The following is a 22,919-nucleotide window of genomic DNA, read 5'->3' as shown; positions in this document are numbered from 1 at the left end:
GGCGAAAGAGGCCGGAATTCTGGCCTTTGCGTCCCTAGTAGCCCGGTGAAGGGTCTTGCTATTGTGGAAGGAGGCGAAGCCCCCTAGCCTGGAGGCCTGGATTAATGACATAGCGGGGTTCATAAAATTGGAGAGAATTAAGTTTGCTTTGAGAGGGTCTGCACAGGGGTTTTACAGGCGGTGGCAACCGTTCCTAGATTATCTCGCGGAGCGTTAGAAGAAGGTCGATCAGCAGCAGCAGCAACCCTGGGGGGAGGGGGGGGGGGGGAGAACGAGAGATTGTCTGAGGGGATGGACGAGCGGGAGATAGCATGGAGGGTGGGGGGAAACGGTACGCGCGGCCAAGAGCCAGTGTATAAAGCTATGTAAATATACCATCTTGCCTTGTATATATCTTGCTCAGGGAGAAGCGATATTTTGTTACGGGGGGGGGGGGGGGATTATTGTTTGTAAGGGGAAAAAATTGTGTTGTTAAAAAACCTTAATAAAAATATATTTTTTTAAAAATTAAGGGATATGGGACTGAGATAGGGCTATGATACAGATCAGCCGTGATGTAACTGAATCTTGGAGCAGGCTGAAAGGGCCGAATGGCCTACCCCGTTCCTATTTAATACAAATAGAGAAAAAAGTAATATCTCTCAGAAATAAAAAATTGCAAAGTAAGTAGCAACTTTTTATTCCATAATGCATTGAAAAATCCTGTGTCAGGCTCTGACTCTTGGAAAAAAAACTATTGTAAGAATGTCAACGTCCACTCGTAATATCAGTTACTTTTGTAGACGATGCAATAAATGTCCAATTTCCACTCATTGTAATGTTAGTTGGGACAGCAGGATCTGAAATTAGAAACAACATGTTGCAGCCTCAGGGCCGGACTTTCGCAGAGTCAGGACGACTCCAGAGCCACTTAAAAATGGTGGGCGGAACCAGATTCAGGGATTCCCGCCCCATTCCCAGCACCAATGATTTTCACCAGCATAGAATCAGGGTGCAGGTCATGGGTCTGCAGCCTGAGCTCCTCACCTGACTGTCCATTGCCATCTCCCCCCACTGCACCCCTTCACACACACACACACACACACACACACACAACCGTGCGTCTTTCTGTGTTCTCTCTTGTCAATGTCTCAGTGTTTATTTTGACATGGTTAAGGCGTGTGACGTGTTTGAAGCTTCTGTTATTGTTACTTTAATAGTCTGTCTAATTGACATTTTTACAGGGTTGTAAGAACAGCAGGATTTTTTTCAAAGAACATTGCTGAGTGGTTGTATTGTTTTCTCAAGACACTTGCCATTGTTATATGCCTCATAGGTTATATACATAGTGCATACAGGGTAAATGGCCATGGATGGGGCATGAGTTGGCATGGAGTACACAAGAGCTCATGGGAAGTGGCTGGAGCTGGATGTAGTTTTCACAGAGAATATGAGAGGCAAGTGGGAATGGCTAGTGTTATAACCTGCCTACTTACCATTGGCTGGGGACTAATGACAATCCCACAATCCTGTGGGAGTATGAGCTTCCCCAATGAGGGGGACGGAGAAACCATTAGTAAACTCCTAGTATAAATAAAGCTGGCCAGTTTAGGAACCAGCAGGAAGTTTAAAGTGAATAGCTGTCTACACTGCTGAAGCCACCTCCCTGGATTTTTGTTGGATACAGGTTGGAAGTTGTTTTCTATTATACCATGCCTCTGTACGGACGTTTGGATGTTTTTGATGCTGCGCTGGAAAGTTGGAACCAGTACACACAACGGATGCGTTACTATTTCCGGGCAAACAACATCACCGAAAACGAGCGCCAGGTGGTCATATTGCTCACCGCCTGCGGCCCGCATACGTTTGGGGTGATTAGGAGCCTTACGTACCCAGCTGCGCCAGACACCAAAACGTTTGATGAACTTGTGAATATAGTGGGGCAACATTTTAACCCAACCCCGTCCACGATAGTCCAGCATTACCGGTTTAATACCGCTGAGAGGACCCCTGGAGAATCCCTTGTCGATTTTCTATCCAGGCTACGCAGGATTGCGGAGTACTGTGACTATGGTGAGACCTTGTCAGAAATGTTACGCGACCGTTTGGTTTGCGGTATTAACAATGCAGCCACCCAGATAAAGTTGTTAGCTGAGCCAACATTGACTTTTCAACAGGCCATTCAAATAGTATTGTCCCGAGAGAGCGCAGAATGAGGAGTGCAGGAGCTACAGGGAATGGAAGTGCATGCCTTGGGGCGCAACCCCTTCCGTCCGAAAACGTCCCCCCGCACTCCTGCGGTACCTTGGGCGAGGCAACGTCTGGACCGACGCCAGTGGCCGTCGGACATTCCTCCCCGAAGGGAGCCTTCTCCAGAACCAATGAATGAGGAGCCATGTCCGTGTCAGACTTGTAGGCGCCGACCCCGTCGCGGACAGCGGTCCTGGGGGCGCCAGAGGCGCCGTCGTTCCGACCGAAACTGGGACCAGCCCAGGGGCCATACCTTCCATGTGGATGAACCTGCGGCGACTACTCCTGAGGACGTGGAGACGGAGGACGACTGCCTGCAGTTGCATTGTGTGGCAGCTCCCCGTGTGGCCCCCATTAAGGTGACAGTACGGGTCAATGGCCACCCGCTTGAGATGGAGTTGGACACTGGCGCAGCGGTCTCCGTGATCGCCCAGAGGACATTCGACCGCATCAAGCAGGGTATACAGACCCTTACATTAACCGACTCACAGGCCAGGTTGGCCACCTACACGAGGGAACCACTGGACATTTCAGGAACTACAATGACCCCTGTTGTTTATGGACGCCAGGAGGGGAGTTTCCCACTTATCGTGGTGCGCGGCCATGGGCCTAGCCTGTTGGGTCGGGACTGGTTGCGCCATTTGCGGTTGCAATGGCAGCACATCCTCCAAACAGTTTCTGAAGGGTTGACTGACGTGCTAGGACGATACCCAGATGTATTCCAGCCTGGTTTGGGGAAAATAAAAGGGGCCGTAGCCCGTATCCAAGTCGAACCAGGAGCCACGCCGCGCTATTTCCGGGCGCGCCCGGTGCCTTACGCCTTGCTCGAGAAGGTAGAAGGGGAGCTCACTCGTTTGGAGAGTTTGGGTATTATCAGGCCCGTCTGTTTTGCTGACTGGGCAGCACCAATTGTACCTGTAATGAAGCCAGATGCCACAGTTCACTTGTGTGGCGACTATAAACTTACAGTGAATACGGCTTCCCGACTCGACCGATATCCAATGCATCGCATAGAGGATCTCTACACGAAACTTGCAGGTGGACTCTCGTTCACAAAATTAGATATGAGTCACGCCTACCTGCAGTTGGAGCTGGACCCTGCCTCCCGACCATATGTAACGATTAATACACACCGGGGCCTGTATGAATATACATGGTTGCCCTTTGGAGTATCCTCTGCCTGCGCAATTTTTCAATGTGTTATGGAGGGCATTTTGAGAGGTTTACCACGTGTTGCTGTCTACTTAGATGACGTTTTGATTACAGGGACGTCGGAGCAGAAACATTTGGAAAATCTGGAGGCTGTCCTTAGACGCCTTTCGGAGGCTGGAGTCCGTTTACGTCGCACAAAGTGCGTATTTCAGGCAAAGGAAGTAGTCTACCTAGGTTATCGGGTGGACCGCGAAGGTTTGCACCCCGTCGCAGAGAAGGTGCGTGCAATTCAACATGCCCCCGCCCCGACTGACACTTCGCATCTTCGTTCTTTTCTCGGTCTCGTAAACTATTACGGGAAGTTCCTCCCCAATCTGGCAACTACGCTGGCCCCTTTGCACCTTCTGCTAAAGAAAAATCACACTTGGGTTTGGGGTCAGCCGCAAGAAACCCTTTCCGGCGGGTAAAGCAACAATTGGCGTTGTCTGGGTTACTAACTCACTATGATCCTGGAAAGCCTTTGCTCGTCACATGTGATGCATCCCCGTATGGTATTGGGGCCGTCCTGTCCCACAAAATGGAGAACGGGGCCGAGCGACCGATAGCTTTCGCCTCCCGCACATTGACTGCAGCGGAGAAAAAGTACGCGCAGATCAAGAAGGAGGGACTGGCAGTGGTTTTTGCGGTGAAACGCTTCCACCAGTACGTGTATGGCCGCCATTTCACTATCGTGACTGATCATAAGCCTCTGCTGGGACTTTTCAGAGAGGATAATTGAAAAGATGCGTTTGTCGTTTAGTCCGCATGGCCTCCCCGAGGTGCTGGTCACGGATAACGGCACTCCATTCACGAGTGAGGAGTTTGCGAGGTTCACAAAGATGAACGGCATACGCCATATCCGCACTGCCCCTTACCACCCGGCTTCAAATGGGTTGGCAGAGCGCGCAGTGCAGACATTCAAAAGAGGCCTAAAGAAGCAGTCTTCCGGATCAATGGACACGAGACTGGCTCGCTTTTTGTTTTCGTATAGGACCACCCCCCATGTGGTGACTGGGGTAGCTCCCGCAGAACTCCCAATGGGCCGAAGATTTCGCACCCGCGTTAGTATGGTTTTCCCAGACATTGGCGCAAAAGTACGCCGCACACAAGAACGGCAGGGACAGGGATCGCCAAACGGGCCCTATATCTTACCAGGTGCAAGCCCAGGGTCGTCTCCAGCGCAAACATGTAGACCATGTTCGGTCCAGAAGACTATCCCCTCAAATGATTCCCCACCCCGGGAGCTCATTTCTACAGCCGCAGAGACCAGAGACAAGTGAAGGTAGTCCTCACAATCTTCCACTGGTGCCTCACTCGAAGCCTGCGCAGGTCGTTACAGAACCGAATGGAGATAGAGACGCTGACATGACGGAGGCAGCAGACTCTGACTCCGAGATGGAGACACAGGATGCATCAGGGGGAACCCTCGGGTCCACGGGCCGTGGATGTACAACCATTGCGCCGTTCATCACGGAAGCGCTGGTCTCCGTCTCGTTACACGCCGCCTGATCCAGCGCCGCGTGCAAATGGTGTCCGGCCTGCGGCAAAACGAGTCCGACGCCCTCCTTCGCCAGGGTCTTCGGTGGATTCCTTGGACTTTGGGGGGGGGAGGGATGTTATAACCTGCCTACTTACCATTGGCTGGGGACTAATGACAATCCCACAATCCTGTGGGAGTATGAGCTTCCCCAATGAGGGGGGCGGAGAAACCATTAGTAAACTCCTAGTATAAATAAAGCTGGCCAGTTTAGGAACCAGCAGGAAGGAGTGTGCAGCAAGGGAAGTTGCTGCTGCTGTTATATAGATTATATATATATATATATGTTATTGTAAATAAATGTTATTACTTTGTATCCTTAAAACTCGTGCTGGATTCTTCGTGGCCCTCACAAAAGCTAGGGGGCATGAATTGTTATTGAATTGGCATGGAGAGTATGAGGAGCTTTGGGGAGTGGCTGGAGGAGGCTAGTGAGATAATGTAAGAGGTGAGGGCTAAAGGGTCTAATTGCTTTTATTATATCTAGGATGAACCCCATAATAACTGAGATAAGTGGCCTAACCAGCACTCGCCCGCCCCCATGGCTGCCTCGGAAATGCATCCGAGGTTGGCCGGCTTGACCCAATTCCGCCCTTGCCTCCTTGGGGTAAAAATTGAGTGTCACCGAACGCTGAGGTAGCCGACTTGAGCTACTTGCCTCGGTAGTGAAAATCAAACTCTTGGACTCTGGTCATCTTGTGCTGCTGCAACAGCCTCGTACACCCAGCACCTCTGGTCAGGTCATGGGAGCTACACTGACATCCTGACCAAAAAGGCAATGATTAAAAACAACAACAAATACTTGCATTTACAAGGCACCTTTAAATGTAAAACATTCTAAAACGCTCCACAGGGCCATTATGAAGCAAATATATCGAGGCACATAAACTTCTAATAGAAAGATGACCAAAATCCTTGGTCAAAGTTGTAGGTTTTAAGGAGTATCTTAAAGGAGGAAAACGATGCAGAGAGGAGAGGGGTTCATTGTGGGAATTCCAGAGCTTGGGACCTAGCCCTAGACAACTGAAGGCACGGTGACGAATAGTGGAGTGGTTAAAAATTAGGAATGCTTAACAGGGGGGCAGCACGGTGGTGCAGTGGTTAGCACTGCTGCCTCATGGCGCCGAGGTCCCAGGTTTGATCCTGGCTCTGGGTCCCTGTGGCGTTTGCACATTCTCCCCGTGTTTGCGTGGGTTTCTCCCCCACAACCCGATGTGTAGGTTAGGTGGATTGGCCACACTAAACTGCCCCTTAATTGGAAAAAATGAATTGGGTACTCAACAGGCCAGAATTTGATGAGCATAGGCACTGGGTTATGGGGCTGTAGGAGATGACTGAGATAGACAGGGGCAAGGCCATGGAGGGGATTTGAAAATAAGGCTGATTATTTAAAAGTTTAGGTGTTGCTGAACAACATTCAATGGAAATCAACAAGCAAGGGAGTGAAGGGTGAATGGGTTTCAATGTGGGTTAGCATATGGGCAGCAGAGCTTTGATGGCCTGAAGTTTGTAAAGAACAGAACATGGGAGGCTGGCTGGGACAGAATAGCCAAGTTCAAGGATAAAAAGGCAAAAAGCATGTGTGAGGATATTAGGAGCTGATGAGCTGAGACGGGGTGGAGTCAGGAAATGTTATGCAGTGGAAATACGTGGTCTTAGTGATGGTATAGGGTTGTGGTTGAGAGCTTATCTCAGTAAATAAACACAATATGGGGTCACACGATGTGAGCATGGGAGCGGCTGCATTTTACCAAGCTCTGGCTATACTTGTCTTTTCATCCTTTATTTTATCCTCATGCACATCCCGTAGAATCATAGAATCCCTACAGTGCAGAAGGAGACCATTTGGCCCATCGAGTCTGCACTGACCTTTCGAAATACCACCCTACCTGGGCCCAATCCCCTGCCCTATTCCTGCAATCCCACCCTAAGGGGCAATTTAGCATGAACAAACCACTTAACCTGCACATCTTTGGACTGTGGGAGGAAACCCATACAGACACAGGGAGAAAGTGCAAACTCCACAGACAGTTACCCAAGGTCAGAATCAAACCCGGGTCCCTGGCGCTGTGAGACAGCAGTACGAACCATCATGCCGCCCAACAATACTTACTTTTGGGATATATGTCTTGTACTATGTCCCTGGAAGCGCATGGTTAGATTTAAGTGGTGAGAAGTCGAGTTAAGTCAAAAAATCCTTGTTTGATTGAGGTGGCCGGAAGCAGTTGGGGTGGGGCCCAGCTTACAGTGGGGATTGTGCAGGTGAATGGGCCTACACCTCGCAGTGCTGTCGGCATCAAGATGATGGCTGCCTTTGTGAATGATGTTCTGGACAATGATCTCAGCTCCATGGTGCACATCTTTGGCGCTCAATTTGACGAACTGTGAAATGTCTTTGAAAGAACAGTGGAAGCAGAGAAGAGAATCCTGTTGTTTGATAGAGCAATTTCTCGATTCGAAGGAGCACATTACATCCAGCTTTTGAGGCCTAGGGTCAGTCGGAAACCCCGACCACTGGTCTTATGTTGTCCTGTCCTCGATGCTCGTCATGAGTGGTTGGAGATGGTTGGATGTGTCAAGTCATCCGCTCCAGCTGGGGCTGAAGTTCCTCGTTGCCTGGGTGTCAGAGCAACAACGTGGCAAAGATGAAGGTGCTTCATTCGATGAGGGTTACTCGACGATCCTGTCACGGATTTAGCCTTTCCAAGTGTCATAGATGGTGTTATTATTCCTGTATATGGTGATATGCGTATAGGCATATCTATGTATAATTAATTATACATAGTTGTACCAATGTATATATTTGTATATAATAGCACCACTGTACATAGCCACTGACCAATACATATCATAGAATTTACAGTGCAGAAGGAGGCCATTTGGCCCATCGAGTCTGCACCGGCTCTTTGAAAGAGCACCCTACCCAAGCCCACACCTCCACCCTATCCCCATAACCCAGTAACCCCACCCAACACGAAGGACAATTTTAGACACTAAGGGCAATTTAGCATGGGCAATGCACCTAACCTACACATCTTTCGACTGTGGGAGGAAACCGGAGCACCCGGAGGAAACCCACGCACACACGGGGAGAACGTGCAGACTCCGCACAGATAGTCACCCAAGCCGGGAATCGAACCTGGGACCCTGGAGCTGAGAAGCAATTGTGCTAACCACCATGCTACCGTGCTGCCGCTATAGGGACAGTTATGACCTCCCGCCAGCAGGTGGAACTGGATAGCGACACAGACATTATATAAGGACGGATGGGGGGCGGGGACTTGGTATTAGGACGGACAAGAGGACAGGCATCTCCTACCATGGTTTTACAGTACGGAGACAGAATTGTTTGTACTTAGAAATGCATGGTTACCATCAAGAATAAATACTTGTAGCAATCATATCTTCGTGTTCTATGTGTACCTTCATGATCAAGGAAGCAACTGAACACACTGTAGTTCATCAATAATCCTGGATGTATTCCCTTGTGATTATGCTGTTGATTTCATGTTATTGTCTTTATTCCTGACAAGGTGTGTGATATATGAACACGAAGGTGAGGGTCACCTGTTGCCCTGTTTTGGCAAAAGCCATGCTGAGTTGGTAATGTGACATGTAGTTTGTGCAGCGTCTTGCCCTTTTTTATGTGCTGTAACCCCTGCATTTATGAAAAGCAAGTGTATTCTAGACATCCCTTACCTCATTTATAGAAAAGATGAGTAAAGCCATGGCAGGGTGATGGGTGGGTGTTTGGTGTGGTGGTGCATGGTAGTATTAGGTAAGTCTTCACTTGGATTGAAGAAAGCCTCCAGTTAGAGATGTGTGTGTCAGGTTTTTATTTTGTATATTTGTTACATTGAGTCTTTTTAAAAAAAAATATATATTTGACCCTCTTAAAGCAAACTTTATTTTCTCGAGACTGAGAAACCCAGCCATGTCACTAACCCAGGTCTCTGCACTCGGGGGCTTCGAGTCACTCCACATTAACAAGATCCGTCTCCGGGCTACCAGGGAGGCAAAGGCCGAGACGTCGGCCTCTTTCGTCCCCTGAACTCCCGGATCTCCCAACACTCCAAAGATCACCACCTCCGGACTCGGCACCACCCGTGTTTTTAGCACAGTGGACATTGCCTTAGCCAAACCCTGCCAAAACCCTGAGCTTCGGGCATGCCCAAAACATGTGGACATGATTTGCTGGGCTTACCTCGCATCTCGCACACATATCTTCTACCCCGAAAAACCTGCTCATCCTAGCCGCTGTCATGTGTGCCTGGTGGACTACCTTCAATTGTATCAGACTGAGCCTGGTTCATGATGAGGAGGTATTAACCCTGCTTAGGGCATCCGCCCATAGACCCGCCTCTATCTCTCCTCCTAGCCCGTCCTCCCACTTGCCCTTAAGCTCCTCCGCCTCTGAAAGCTCCTGGTAAATATCTGAAACCTTCCCCACTCCCACCCAGGTACTGGAGACTACTCTATCCTGTATCCCCCATGGCGGCAGCAACAGAAAGGCCGGCACCTGTTTTCTCAGGAAGTCTCGCACCTGCAAATACCTAAACCCGTTCCCTGCTGGCAATTCAAATTTATCCTCCAAGGCTTTCAAGCTGAGGAAGCTCCCATCTATAAATAGATCCCCCATCCTCCTAATTCCTGCCCTTTGCCACCTCCGGAACCCACCATCTAGCCTACCCGGTACAAAACGACGATTATTATAAATCGGGGTCCAAACCGATGCTCCCTCCACCCTCTTATAGCTCCTCCATTGCCCCCAGATTTTCCGAGCCGCCACTACCACTGGACTTGTGGAGTATCAATCCGGCGAGAACGGAAAAGGTATCGTTATCAGTGCTCCCAAACTGGTGGCTTTGCATGACGCCGCCTCCATCAACTCCCATGCCAATCCCTACCCCACTACCTAATCATGGCTATATAAGCCGCCCAGTAGTAATTGCAGAAGTTCGGCAGCGCCAAACCCACCCTCCTCCCGACTGCGCTCCAGCTACACTTTCTTCACTCGCGGAGTTTTACTCGCCCACACAAAGCCCGAAATAATCTTATTCACCCGCTTGAAAAAGGCCTTGGGATGAAGATGGGGAGGCACTGAAAGACAAACAGAAATCTGGGGAGAACCGTCATTTTCATGGTCTGAACCCTCCCTGCCAGTGATAGCGGGAGCATGTCCCATCTCTTAAAGTCCCCTTCCATTTGTTCTACCAATCGGGATAAGTTTAACTTGTGCAGTGCCTCCCATTCCCGGGCCACCTTGATTCACAGATACCGAAAGATCTTCCCTACCATCCTAAGCGGCAGCTCTCCCAGTCGCTTCTCCTGTCCTTTTGCCTGGATCGCATTACTTCCCCCATCCCCTCCAACGGGTCTGAAATATACAAGAGCAGGTCATCTGCGTAAAGTGAGACCCGGTGCTCCACCCCCCGCCCCCCCCCCCCCCAAAACCAGCCCTTTCTAGTTCCTAGAGGCTCTTAACGCCATGGCCAATAGCTCTGTGGCCAGAGCAAACAGTAATGGGGAGAGGGGGCACCTTTGCCTCATCCCTCGGTGTAGTTTAAAGTACCTCGACCTCAGCCGGTTCGTACGCACACTCGCTACTGGTGCCAGATAAAGCAACCTCACCCAGGCAATAAAGCCCTCACCAAACCCAAACCTTCCCAGCGCCTCCTACAGGTAATTCCATTCCACCCGATCAAAAGCCTTCTCCGCATCCATCGCTACCACCACCTCCGCCTCCTCTCCTTCTGAGGGCATCATAATAACATTTAGAAGCCTTCGAACATTGGCCTTGAGTTGCCTGCCCTTAACAAATCCCGTCTGGTCTTCCCCTATCACCCCCGGGACACAGTCCTCTATCCTTGTGGCCAGTATCTTAGCCAGCAGTTCGGTATCCACATTCAGTAGAGAAATCAGCCTGTATGACCCGCATTGCTCCGGATCCTTCTCCCGTTTCTGGATCAATGAAATAGAGGCCTGCAACATTGTTGGGGGGAGGACTCCCTTCTCTCTTGCTTCAATAAATGTCCTCACCAGCAGTGGGCTCAATATCTCTGAAAACTTCTTATAGAATTCCACCGGGTAGCCGTCAGGCACCGGGGCCTTGCCCGACTGCATGCCCTCCAGCCCCTTATGTCCTCAATCTCAATTGGGGCTCCAGGCCATACCACCAGATCCTCATCTACCCTCGGCAACCTCAACTGATCCAAAAATTGCCTCATCCCCTCGTCCCAGCCAGGGGTTCCGACTCATATAATTTACTATAGAAGTCCTTAAACACCGCGTTCACCCCCGCTGGGTCCAGGACAGTATTCCCGCCTCTACTCTTTACTTTGCCTTTCTCCCTGGCCGCCTCCCTTTTCCTGATTTGGTGCGCCAACATTCTGCTTGCCTTTTCCCCGTACTCATAAATCACCCCCCCTTGCCTTGCTCAACTGCTCCGCCTGTAACCTCCGCCGCTCCCTCAGTAGCCCCGGGGCCTCCGAATGTCTCCTGTCCACCTGGAGTATCTCCTCCACTAATCTATTCCTCTCAGCCCGTTCCGCCTTTTCTCTATGGGCCCGTATCGAGATTAATTCCCCTCTGACCACTGCCTTCAGAGCTTCCCAAATCGTCGCTGCAGAGACCTCCCCCGTATTATTTTTTCCAGGTAGTTCTGGATGGACTTGTTAACCCGCCCAGAGATCGCTTCGTCCGCTAGCAACCTCACATCCAGTTTCCACAGCAGGCGTTGCCCACTCTCCACACTAACCCATAGATCCACCCAATGCGGGGCATGATCCGACACTGCGATTGCCGAGTACTCAGTATCCACCACCCCCGATATTAGCGCCCTGCTCAGAACGAAAAAGTCGATGCGAGAATATACCTTGTGGACATGTGAGAAAAAGGAAAACACATTGCCCTTGGCCGTGCAAACCTCAATGGGTCTACTTCCCCCATCTGTTGTTACTTTGAGTCTTGAGAACCTGTGCTTCCAAAAGCCCGGACAGATCATGTATCCTAGAGGGGACTGGGTTCCTTGTGATTCTTCTTTGTGGTTGGTGTCTCTGGTGTTGTTCGACTCGGGGGAAATGTGTGGTGGTGCATGTCTGGCAGGGGTTGGTTAATCCTTGCTCGATTTGTTGGAGTGAGAGTCTGTATACTGTGGATCTGCTTGTTGGAGCCCTTCTTTTATTTGAGGGTAGGCTAGATGGGGGCGGTAGGGGGTAGTGAGTGAGCACCCTCCTCCAAGTGGTCTGATACTGTGGCTTCCTGAGTCTCCTTCTCGCTGTAGTTGGGTCTTCCATGGGGAGGCAATGTTTTTGTTTCTATTGAGGTAGCGCGGCTCTGTCCCCTAGTATCCTTTTTGTAATGGCGTACAGTGCTGGTCCCTGACTTAAGTTCTTTGGTTAATCTAATCGACGGGTTTAGAGGTTTAGAGTAGACGGGGCAAGGTTTAGAGTAGATGTACGAGGCAAGTTTTTTACGCAGAGGGTAGTGGGTGTCTGGAACTCGCTACCGGAGGAGGTGGTGGAAGCAGGGACGATAGTGACATTTAAGGGGCATCTTGACAAATACATGAATAGGATGGGAATAGAGGGATACGGACCCGGAAGTGTAGAAGATTGTAGTTTAGTCGGGCAGCATGGTCGGCACGGGCTTGGAGGGCCGAAGGGCCTGTTCCTGTGCTGTACATTTCTTTGTTGTTCTTTGTTGGGTGTCTTGACAATTCTTCTCCCCGGTGATGGGGTCTCCTCTGTTGAGGACAACGTGATTCCTCTAGTGTTAGTGGCACTGGTGCGCTGCCTTGGGCACGGTTAGTGAGGAGTGAGGCCGGTTGGCTGCTGAATCTTGGCATGTGAAGGTATCCTGGTGGTACTCCCAGGTCCGGTACGGTGACTGGTATCCTTTTGCCCGCGCCCCCTCCCCCCCTCCCCCCCCCGCACCCTCCCCCCACCCCCCACCCCTTATGCATGCATGGGATGTTCCTTCTTAGTGGGGATGTTCCAAGAGGCTGAGTGAAGTTTGAATGAGCAGCTTTTGCTCTTCATTGTCTTATGGTGAGGAGCGTGCAACAGAGCATCATGGCCTTATGACAGCGTCCTGGTCCTTTTAATCCTGAGACCCTTTACTCCTGGTAGTTTCTCTTTTTTATCCTGTCTTGGTTAGTTTGTTCAGAGGCGCTGACCGCACTGATTATAATCCAAACCTATTGTATGAATATTTGCTGGTCCTCTCTGCATAAATATGTGGAAAGATAATCATTCTGAATTGTGCCAGAGTTTAAGGTTTTGTTGCGTCTAGTGGCATATGTAAAATATCCTTTTAGAACTGATGTCCTTGTGAATCTTTTCTGTAATTCTCTATTTCTGTTATTGTGTGGCTAAAGAACCCATGATTAGCTCCTGCAAGGTCTTATATCAGAGAGGAGGATGTTACACCGTGTTATTGGTACTTCTGGTGTGGCTGAAGTTGGGGGAGATATGTTCTGGTATGTGCCCAAATATGGCGTTCCTGAATTCTTGTGGTTGTTGTGAGCAATTGCCCTGTGGGAAGTTGTGCACTATTTTACCATATTTACACCCGTAACAGCCTCCCCGAACAGGCGCCGGAATGTGGCGACTAGGGGCTTTTCACAGTAACTTCATTTGAAGCCTACTTGTGACAATAAGCGATTTTCATTTCATTTCATTTCCTTATCCTCCTCTCCCTTGTTCTCTGGTAATGCGTATAGAGGCATGCGTCGAGAAGGTGACTGAACAGGTAGACGAGGGTAGAGCAGTTGATGTGGTGTATATGGATTTCAGTAAAGCGTTTAAGGGAATAAAGGGAATAAAGGGATAAAGGGATTAATAGTTATGGTGTTCGGGCCGGAAAGTGGAGCTGAGTCCACAAAAGATCAGCCATGATCTCATTGAATGGTGGAGCAGGCTCGAGGGGCCAGATGGCCCACTCCTGCTCCTAGTTCTTATGTTCTTATGTTTGATAAGGTTCCCCACGGTAGGCTATTGCAGAAAATACGGAGGCTGGGGATTGAGGGTGATTTAGAGATGTGGATCAGAAATTGGCTAGCTGAAAGAAGACAGAGGGTGGTGGTTGATGGGAAATGTTCAGAATGGAGTTCAGTTACAAGTGGCGTACCACAAGGATCTGTTCTGGGGCCGTTGCTGTTTGTCATTTTTATCAATGACCTAGAGGAAGGCGCAGAAGGGTGGGTGAGTAAATTTGCAGACGACACTAAAGTCGGTGGTGTTGTCGACAGTGTGGAAGGATGTAGCAGGTTACAGAGGGACATAGATAAGCTGCAGAGCTGGGCTGAGAGGTGGCAAATGGAGTTTAATGTAGAGAAGTGTGAGGTGATTCACTTTGGAAGGAATAACAGGAATGCGGAATATTTGGCTAATGGCAAAGTTCTTGGAAGTGTGGATGAGCAGAGGGATCTAGGTGTCCATGTACATAGATCCCTGAAAGTTGCCACCCAGGTTGATAGGGTTGTGAAGAAGGCCTATGGAGTGTTGGCCTTTATTGGTAGAGGGATTGAGTTCCGGAGTCAGGAGGTCATGTTGCAGCTGTACAAAACTCTGGTACAGCCGCATTTGGAGTATTGCGTACAGTTCTGGTCACCGCATTATAGGAAGGACGTGGAGGCTTTGGAGCGGGTGCAGAGGAGATTTACCAGGATGTTGCCTGGTATGGAGGGAAAATCTTATGAGGAAAGGCTGATGGACTTGAGGTTGTTTTCGTTGGAGAGAAGAAGGTTAAGAGGAGACTTAATAGAGGCATACAAAATGATCAGGGGGTTAGATATGGTGGACAGTGAGAGCCTTCTCCCGCGGATGGAAATGGCTGGCACGAGGGGACATAGCTTTAAACTGAGGGGTAATAGATATAGGACAGAGGTCAAAGGTAGGTTCTTTACGCAAAGAGTGGTGAGGCCGTGGAATGCCCTACCTGCAACAGTAGTGAACTCGCCAACATTGAGGGCATTTAAAAGTTTATTGGATAAGCATATGGATGATAATGGCATAGTGTAGGTTAGATGGCTTTTGTTTCGGTGCAACATCGTGGGCCGAAGGGCCTGTACTGCGCTGTATCGTTCTATGTTCTATGTTCTATGAGGCGCTGAGTTAAGTTTACTGATTGTACTGGGCCAACTGTATTCTTGTTTTTCTGTCCTCCTCTGTATCTATGTATGTTGAAACATTTTTTCTATGCTGTACCATTCCTGTGGTTTTGTTGAGTTATTTGTTAAAATGGAAAATCTTCAATGAAAATATTAAAAAATAAATAAACACTATCCCATCATTTCCCTCCTCGGTCTTTACAAGGCAAAAGTTCAGATCTTGTGATCGGCACTACAATTTGCACTCTTATGAAGCACTTATGCATATGGAACCTAGGGTCAATCCAGCTCCACAAAACTGTGGAACCTTATGGGCTGGATTTTGCCCCAGCTCCTGTGCTCCTGGGTCTGAAAGTGGTTGGGGGGTATGTAAAATCCAGCAGATGACCTTAGCTCCGCTGCCTATCGTCCTGCCCCTGAAATGTCTGACAGTGGATGGTGTGCCCACCCTTGGTCCTACTGAAGCTCAAACTGACCAACTGATGGCCAATTAAGGTTTTGGACTTCCCGCAGCTGGTATTTTACCCATGACGGAGGAAAGTCCATGTAATGTGGGAAGTCTGGCATTTTTAACTCTACGTGGGCTGGTGCCATGCAGAGGGTATGGGGCAGAGAGCTCTTTTGCAGGCTCCCTTGTGTCCATTGGAGGCCCCCCCTGCCCTCCACCAACAGGTCACCCCCCCCGCTAAGCCTCTCCTTTGCCCTTTTGGATCAACACCCCCACCCAACTCAGCCTTTTCGTCGAGACCCCCGATCCCAGGCCTATCTGGCTCCTCGGTGGGGTGGGACTATCTATAGTCCCAACAGTGGCCAATGCTCCTGGTGGCACTGCTTGGACTACAGTGCTGCTGTAGTCCATACTCGCTTGACACCCAAAACCAAATGATCTCCTGGGAGAAGCAGCTTACTGAAGGAAAGCAGGCTTAACCCTCCCTGGCCAAAGCAGTATATTGAACCGGGTTGAATGAACCACTCTCTTCTCTCCAGAGCAGGAAAATGATGCTCTGGGAAGCCTGTCACAATTTATACTTAGCTAGAAAATGATGTTCAAGTCAGAGACCTCAACTCTCCCTATGTTCAATAGAGAGTTATCTCCAACCCATTTGCATCCTTCCTGTTTCTCCCTCTCTCATTTCCCTATGAAATTACAATATATAAAGGATATTTTAACATTTCTGTGCAATTCACTTGGTTATTACTCTTGAGCATCGTGTGTTATACATCTACTTAATTTATAGCACAGTTCATTACCAGATTCCCTTGCGCAGCCTGTTTGAAGGCTGTTTTCCACGGAATGTATAAGAATGAAACTAGTCACATCCCATGGTGCTGGGCAAGCTGTGGGAGTTGCAAAAAGCACAGTTCAACCTCTTTTGCGACACTAACTTGAAGAATCCATGGTTGCTTGATCGTGACAAGCAAGGAGGATTAAATAACAGCAAGTTAAGAAAAATGTACCGATCAAAATTTTATTAAATCTTTGGCTGAGATTTTCTGGTCCAACCCGTGGTGGGAACCATCGCGGGCAAGAGCGGAAAATTTGGGGAGACATCCAAAAGTCCACTGGCTTTTGGGGGGACCAAAAAAACCCGGGCATAACGGGAGTGGAAAATCCTGCCCATCGTGTCTTATGTTTTAATCCTTCCAGCAGGGCAGATTGGACAACAGCTTCAGGAGCAGGCAATGAGTGTCCTTGTTCGGCAGACCTCTTCCTGGTTTGAATCTCCAATTCTGATTGCACAAAGGAGGCAGGAATTCATTGACATTCTAAAACACAAAGATCCAAACTTGCTTTCTTCATGGCCCTCATTTGTACCCTACTGCACTATGGCTTCACAGCACCTGGGTCCCAGGTTCGATTTCCGGCTTGGGTCACTGTCTGTGCGGAGTCTGCACATTCTCCCCGTGTCTGTGTGGGTTTCCTCCGGGTGCTCCGGTTTCCTCCCACAAGTCCTGACAGGCGTGCTGTTAGGTAATTTGTTCGTCCTGAATTCTCCCTCTGTGTATCCGAACAGGCACCAGAATGTGGCGACTAGGGGCTTTTCACAGTAAATTCATTGCAGTATTAATGTAAGCCTACCTGTGACAATGAAGATTATTATTATTACTGCAGATCAAATTTGAAGGTATTGCTTTGGGTTTTCACATATCCTAAGCTGCTATTAGATCTTTGCAATCAAAGGGAGCAGTGCTGAGCAGCCCTTTCCAAACCACTGGGCCTACAAAATTTCACCAAGTGAAGCCAGAAAGAAAATAAACATAAAATAAAATAGAAACAGAGTTGCCAGGTGTTGATGGCCCAGCTAACTGGAGATTGTGGGAAGCATTTCCCACAGGCTGCAGTTTGGACAGATGGAGATTAGTCTTCAAAATGCTCCAGCATCAGTATAGGTTTTATTTTTAAAGGGTAGGGATTATTCTTGGCAATGTTATCATCCAAAAGCTCAATTTTCTTGGGTAAAATGTCTCTCTTCCTTTAAATTAGGTATTAAAATAATGGAGAGCGGAACTTGAGAAAGAAATTTGAGAAAGCAAGTTCAAGCTTTGGACAATAATATTGCCAACTGTCATTTCTGCCCTCTCAGTAACATGGGATGGGCGTGATTCTCCCGAACCGGAACTAAATGACTCCCGGCAGTGGAAAACCAGAGTGATTCCCATTGGTGCTAGGAGCGACCCCAACGTGACCTGCAATGGCATTTGGAAATATATTTTTCCTCAAAAGGGTTTTCCATGCCATTCCAAAACACCGGGGTCTGCGCTGCAACTGAGAGGGAGAAGGCGTAATCTCTCTGACAGGTCCACCACCTCGGAGATCGGAACACCGTTTTTAAAGGGCGTTCCGATCTCAAAAACCTTCTCCAGTTCGTCTGCCGCACCCCCCCTCCAAGATTGCTGGAAGCCCCAACCTAACCTCTGGCAAGACCCACCAAACCCCACCAGAATCCCCTTCAGCACCCCCCCACCCCACCCACCCCCACTCAGTACCCCTCCTTCAGGGTCCACCTCATGGCAGTGCCAAGCTGACAACTTGCAAGTACCCTCCCAACAATTGCCTCCAGGTTGCCAAGGGGGGTCCTTCATGGTAGGTAGGGACCATGGGGGGATTGTGCTGGGCGGCAGGAGCTCAAGTCGGGGGACCTTTCTGGAAGAGCCTCATTTGGTTTCTCTCCCCATCTGCAGCCTTTAAGCCCTTTAAACAGTCAGTCAGTATGTAAAATTTAAAGTTTTCTCACAATAGTGAAAGTGTTCTCATCTATACCCCTAAACTCTTTAAAAGGTCTGTCAGTATGCCTAGTTTAAAGGTCTATGAGATGAAGGTAAAAGTCATTCCTTTAAAGTTGTGGAAACCTTTGAAGTGGTTTTCAGATTCACTTTAATGGCCTTTAGAGTATAGAAGTCTGTGGGAATGGCTAGAAGGCTGAAAACATTGAACTGGATTGTTTACATTCAATTTCACACTCCATTGCCTGCTGAAAGCTTTTTGATTGACAGGTTGAGGCAGTTTCAAAGGGGTGAATCAGATTGTTTATTTATATAGCTCTGCGGGGAACCATTAACTCAGGGTAGCAGGTATTTTCCTAACCACAGATTTTTTTATGAGTCTGTTCTCAAGTGCTTCCTCGGAAGTGCAGGGATTGCCCCCATGTGCCCCATCCCAGGGAAGACTCCCAACCTGAGACCCTCCAGCCCAGCACAAGCTCCCTGACCTCCACCTCCCTTGAAGGACATCCCTCGGCACCCTGGCGGCAAATGTTAGGAAGGCACTTACCACAATGCCACCCCTCAGACGGAAGCCGCCAGGTCCACATTCTTCAATATTTGCAGCAATTCACACCAGTGGGTCTCTTAGCCAGGGGTATTGGAGTATCCCAGCTGGCTAGTGAGTCAGGTGTCCTATCCGCCAATGAGATGTAAAATAGCTCTAATGAGCTAATTGCATGCTCCCGCTGGGGCTGGAAGCCCGTCTGGGCGTCAGGAAATCCACTATGGACAGCGAGCGGGTTGTGGACGGAGACTCGCGACAGGCCTGCTGCCCAGCGTGAATCCTGATTTAGGCCCTACATGGGGTTTTGTGGGCCATCACGAATCCCGTTTCTAGCGGATAGGCCCAGAGGATCCCAGCCACGGTCTTCCCATTCTGTTTTAAAGTTTTGTTTGAATGCTCCCTCGGGCTTGGCTACATTCACAACTCTGAGTGTGTGAAGCTGGTCAGAGTCAACAATAAGTAAACTAGATTTACCTGTGAATTGAACAAATGCTAACCAATACACTGCAGGCTATCTTGTAAATTTATTAGTAATTATTATTATATTGATCCTCCTTTGCTGACACAGATTCTCTGCCAGTTGGGTTGGAAGTCTACCTTGACTCAAACATCTATCAGACCACCACCAACGCAATTCTGTCAAGCGCTAAGGGGAGGAAATGTGCACTTCAATCGAACAATGAGGCAGAAATCAGAAAAAGAATACCTCACTATGTCCAGCAGCACAACTGAGAATAATTAAAATGTTTTCATAAGAGACAAACAATTTTGATTGACAGCAAGACCCGAGATCTATCCTGTGTCCTTGTGAATATGAGACAAGACCTTTATATTTGTGAATACCAAGCTAAATATGCACCCTTTTTTGTTGAAATGTTGAAGGTTATTCCTACCCAATTTCTCATAAGGTTTTTGCTGCTGTGTAGAAGATATTGGTGCTGAGTTCTGATAAAGCCACCAGAGCTGACCATTTATGGCAGAGTCCGAGGTGGATGGAGAGACGGTTGCTGCTGATGCCTTTTCGTCCGATAAGTATTCTCTTCCCTGATAACAAAAGACAACATAATTACAATTTCTGACACTCGTATAGCTTAAAAGTCACATAAATTAAAATAAAACCACAATATATTGTATTCATATTCTAGCCCAAGGACTACTGGCAATCTGCCTTCACTTCAAAATGGCCCTCAGGCAATATACTGTGCTCTGCGACTCTGGGCCTTTAGAGCCTGAACGGAACTAGGAGGTTGATCTAGTTAAAATTCAGACTACTTTTTATGCCCTTTCAGCAAACAAGGCAAAGGAGCATTGTTAAGAGGCTGGGTCATCCCTGCTTCCATTCAGTCAGTGATAGGACATGATTGATATAGAATTAAAAGTTTTTATTTCTTCAAGTAGAGTTCCAATTCCCACAGCCATAATTAAATAAGAGGATTGGGGTGTGTGAAAGTGTAGACATAGGCCTATATCCTCTCATCCTGCAGTGAACATTTCCAACAATGACCCTTGAGTATGACCCTGGATTGAACTGGATTGTTCATGTTCAATTTCACAAACCATTGCCTGCTGAAAACATTTCGATTGACAGGTTGGGGCACTTTCAAAGGGGAGAATCAGATTGTTTATTTATATTGCTCTGCAGGGATCCATTAACTCAGGGTAGCAGGCGATTTCCTAACCACAGTTTTCTTTGAGTCTGCCCCTTTGTTCTCAAGTGCTTCCTAGAACGTGCAGGGATTCCCCCCATGTGCCCGATCCCAGGGAAGACCCCCAACCTGAGACCCTCCAGCCCAACACAAGTCACCCTGATCCCCACCTCCCATGAAAGACCCCCCCGTGGTTAGGCAGTGGCCCTTAACAAAAACGTAGCAAGTAACATTGCTGCAATGCATAATTCACTCGAATTAGTTTCACAGCCCTCCATCCTCAACACATCACATTCAAAGCCAACTATTAGATGGTTTTGCCCCTGTCTCTGAACCAGAAGTTGTGTGTTTGAATCCCACCTCAGGACTTGATCACCAAGGAAGGTGCGTTCATAATATTCAAAATCCTCCCAACACCTGCCAATGGCAGGCAGGAAGAGCGGGGAGACCCCTGGTCAGCCATGCTTGGTGTGGAGTTGTGTCCCTCAAGTTATAAGCCTCTGGTGACAGACTAAGGACCTGTTCCAGGAAACAGCAGCTTTTGAAACAGATGAAAGTCTGTTTTGTGCATTACAATGTGCTCAATTCTCCCAAAATATTTCTAAGTGCGGTAGTGAGCGGGAACTGCCGTGAACTTCCCGGCGCCCGGCCCAGCGAGGCCGGCAACACAATTGATCAATTGATCCACTTAACGAGACCTCACAGGCTCCTCGCGCAAATGAAGGTTCGCCAGCTGATTCGCCAGGAATGCGCTCGCCAGCCTCTCGCTAACAAGGTCGAGCAACACTTAAGCTGCACTTGCTCAGCCAACCCCAGCCAGCTCACAATAATGGTGCTGAGGAGACCAGCCCCACGATTCAGTGATGCTGACCTGGGGACGCTCCTAGACGCCGTGGAGGCCAGGAGGGATGTCCTGTTCCCCCGAGGGTCCAGGAGAGTCAGCCACAAGTCAGCCAGTGCTGTCTGGGATGAGGTACCGGCAGCTGCGAGCTTGAGGAGTGCAACCAGGAGGACTGGCCTCCTGAGCTGGAAGGTCAACGACCTACATCGGGCAGCACAACTAACCCCCCTCCCGCATGTGAGCATCCAACTTCCAACTCCCCACATATCCCCCAACCATTCATTCACCCCCTCCCCTTCAACCCGCCCAACCCTCCCTTCACACCACCCACCACCACCGTGAACTATGCGTGAGGCTAACAATGCCCCCTCTGTGTCTCCTCAGGAAAAGCTCTCCCATAACCGACGGAAGAGGGCCCAGACTGGGGGAGGGGTGTCAGACTTAAGAATCCTCACCTCCTTCGAGGAGCGGCCCCTGGAGACGACTGAGGAAAGGTTGATCAGCCACACGGAGGCTGGCGGACGCCGCAAAGGTGAGGAACCACTGGGCTCCACCCGGACACCTGTCAAACGTGAATTGTTATTGCCTTACTGACTGACCCATCCCTCCCACTGACCACATGTCCATTCTCCCGCAGGTTCTCCAGCCGACAGTGCCGGCCCATCCCGGGCGGCCCCTATCTTGACTCGGAGGAGAACTCCTTTTGGAGAGCTCTGAGGATGCGACCGGTATAGTCGCGGCACAGCTGTCATTCCCACCCTCCACCAGCACAGATACACGCACCTCGGTGGGAAATGTTAGAAGATAGGCTTTGGGGATACAATCTGGTAAGCACCACACTGCTGATGATGCACACCATCATTAAGGGGCTGGTTTAGCACAGGGCTAAATAGCTGGCTTTTAAAGCAGACCAAGGCAGCCAGCAGCGCGGGTTCAATTCCCGGTACCAGCTCCCCGAACAGGCGCTGTAATGTGGCGACTAGGAGCTTTTCACAGTAACTTCATTTGAAGCCTACTTGTGACAATAAGCGATTTTCATTTCATTTTCAATTCATTTCATTTCACATCAGGTGGAGGCAGGGACCCCCAAACGAGATAGCAGCTGGAAGTCTGCTGGATCCCATGACCCAGCTGGGTCGCAGCCTGATACTGAACCTGTGGTACAGAGATAATTGGAGCTGATGGAGACAATAGGGTGCAGCCGGGACATTCAGTGGAAGATGTCAGTGTGACTCCAACAGATCCAAATCTGATTGGAGGAGTCCCAGAGGCTATGGGCACAGGAGATGGCACCAGCAACTGCTAGGGTGCCGACCACAGTGGTGCATGACGTTGGCACCATGAGTGAAGGTGTCCAAGGCGTTGCACAGTTGATGACGTCCATGGCTCAGGGTCTTGGCAAAATATCCGACTCCCTGGGGGATGTGACCCAGTACCAGGCTGACCTTGATGAGGTTCTATGGGACATGTCCCGCTCTCAGAAGCGAATGGCCGAGGCACTGCGGAGCTTTTCCCAGTCGCAGATGGGCATTGCAGAGGTGTATCACCGAGGGCTTCGCCATCTTGGTGCATGCTTCGTGGAGCTGCCAGGGTTG

General features: G+C 49.3%; 1 protein-coding gene and 1 long non-coding RNA gene across 4 annotated transcripts in view; one reads left to right on the top strand and one right to left on the bottom strand.

Moving 5' to 3' along the window:
* The window catches only part of LOC140428100 (BEN domain-containing protein 2-like), a 249,390-nt gene that overhangs the window by 52,662 nt on the left and 173,809 nt on the right, over positions 1 to 22,919 (bottom strand). For both annotated transcript variants that reach the window (XM_072514160.1, XM_072514161.1), the window contains exon 10: positions 19,731 to 19,881. In XM_072514160.1, coding sequence (XP_072370261.1) covers positions 19,731 to 19,881 — 151 coding nt within the window. The remainder of the gene's footprint in view (positions 1 to 19,730; positions 19,882 to 22,919) is intronic.
* LOC140428102 (uncharacterized) overlaps positions 1 to 22,919 on the top strand; it is a 203,359-nt gene that overhangs the window by 143,842 nt on the left and 36,598 nt on the right. The window contains exon 3 of one of the 2 annotated variants that reach the window (XR_011948705.1): positions 19,406 to 19,515. The exons of the other annotated variant lie outside the window; for it this stretch is intronic. This is a non-coding gene — a long non-coding RNA (uncharacterized lncRNA). Of the gene's footprint in view, positions 1 to 19,405; positions 19,516 to 22,919 lie in introns of those variants that run through there. 2 annotated transcript variants of the gene reach the window in all.

Source organism: Scyliorhinus torazame, chromosome 8 (assembly GCF_047496885.1).
Source record: "Scyliorhinus torazame isolate Kashiwa2021f chromosome 8, sScyTor2.1, whole genome shotgun sequence".
Classification (NCBI taxonomy): domain Eukaryota; kingdom Metazoa; phylum Chordata; class Chondrichthyes; order Carcharhiniformes; family Scyliorhinidae; genus Scyliorhinus; species Scyliorhinus torazame.
Note: the sequence above shows the minus strand (reverse complement) of the source record. Positions and strands in the feature narration are given on the sequence as shown.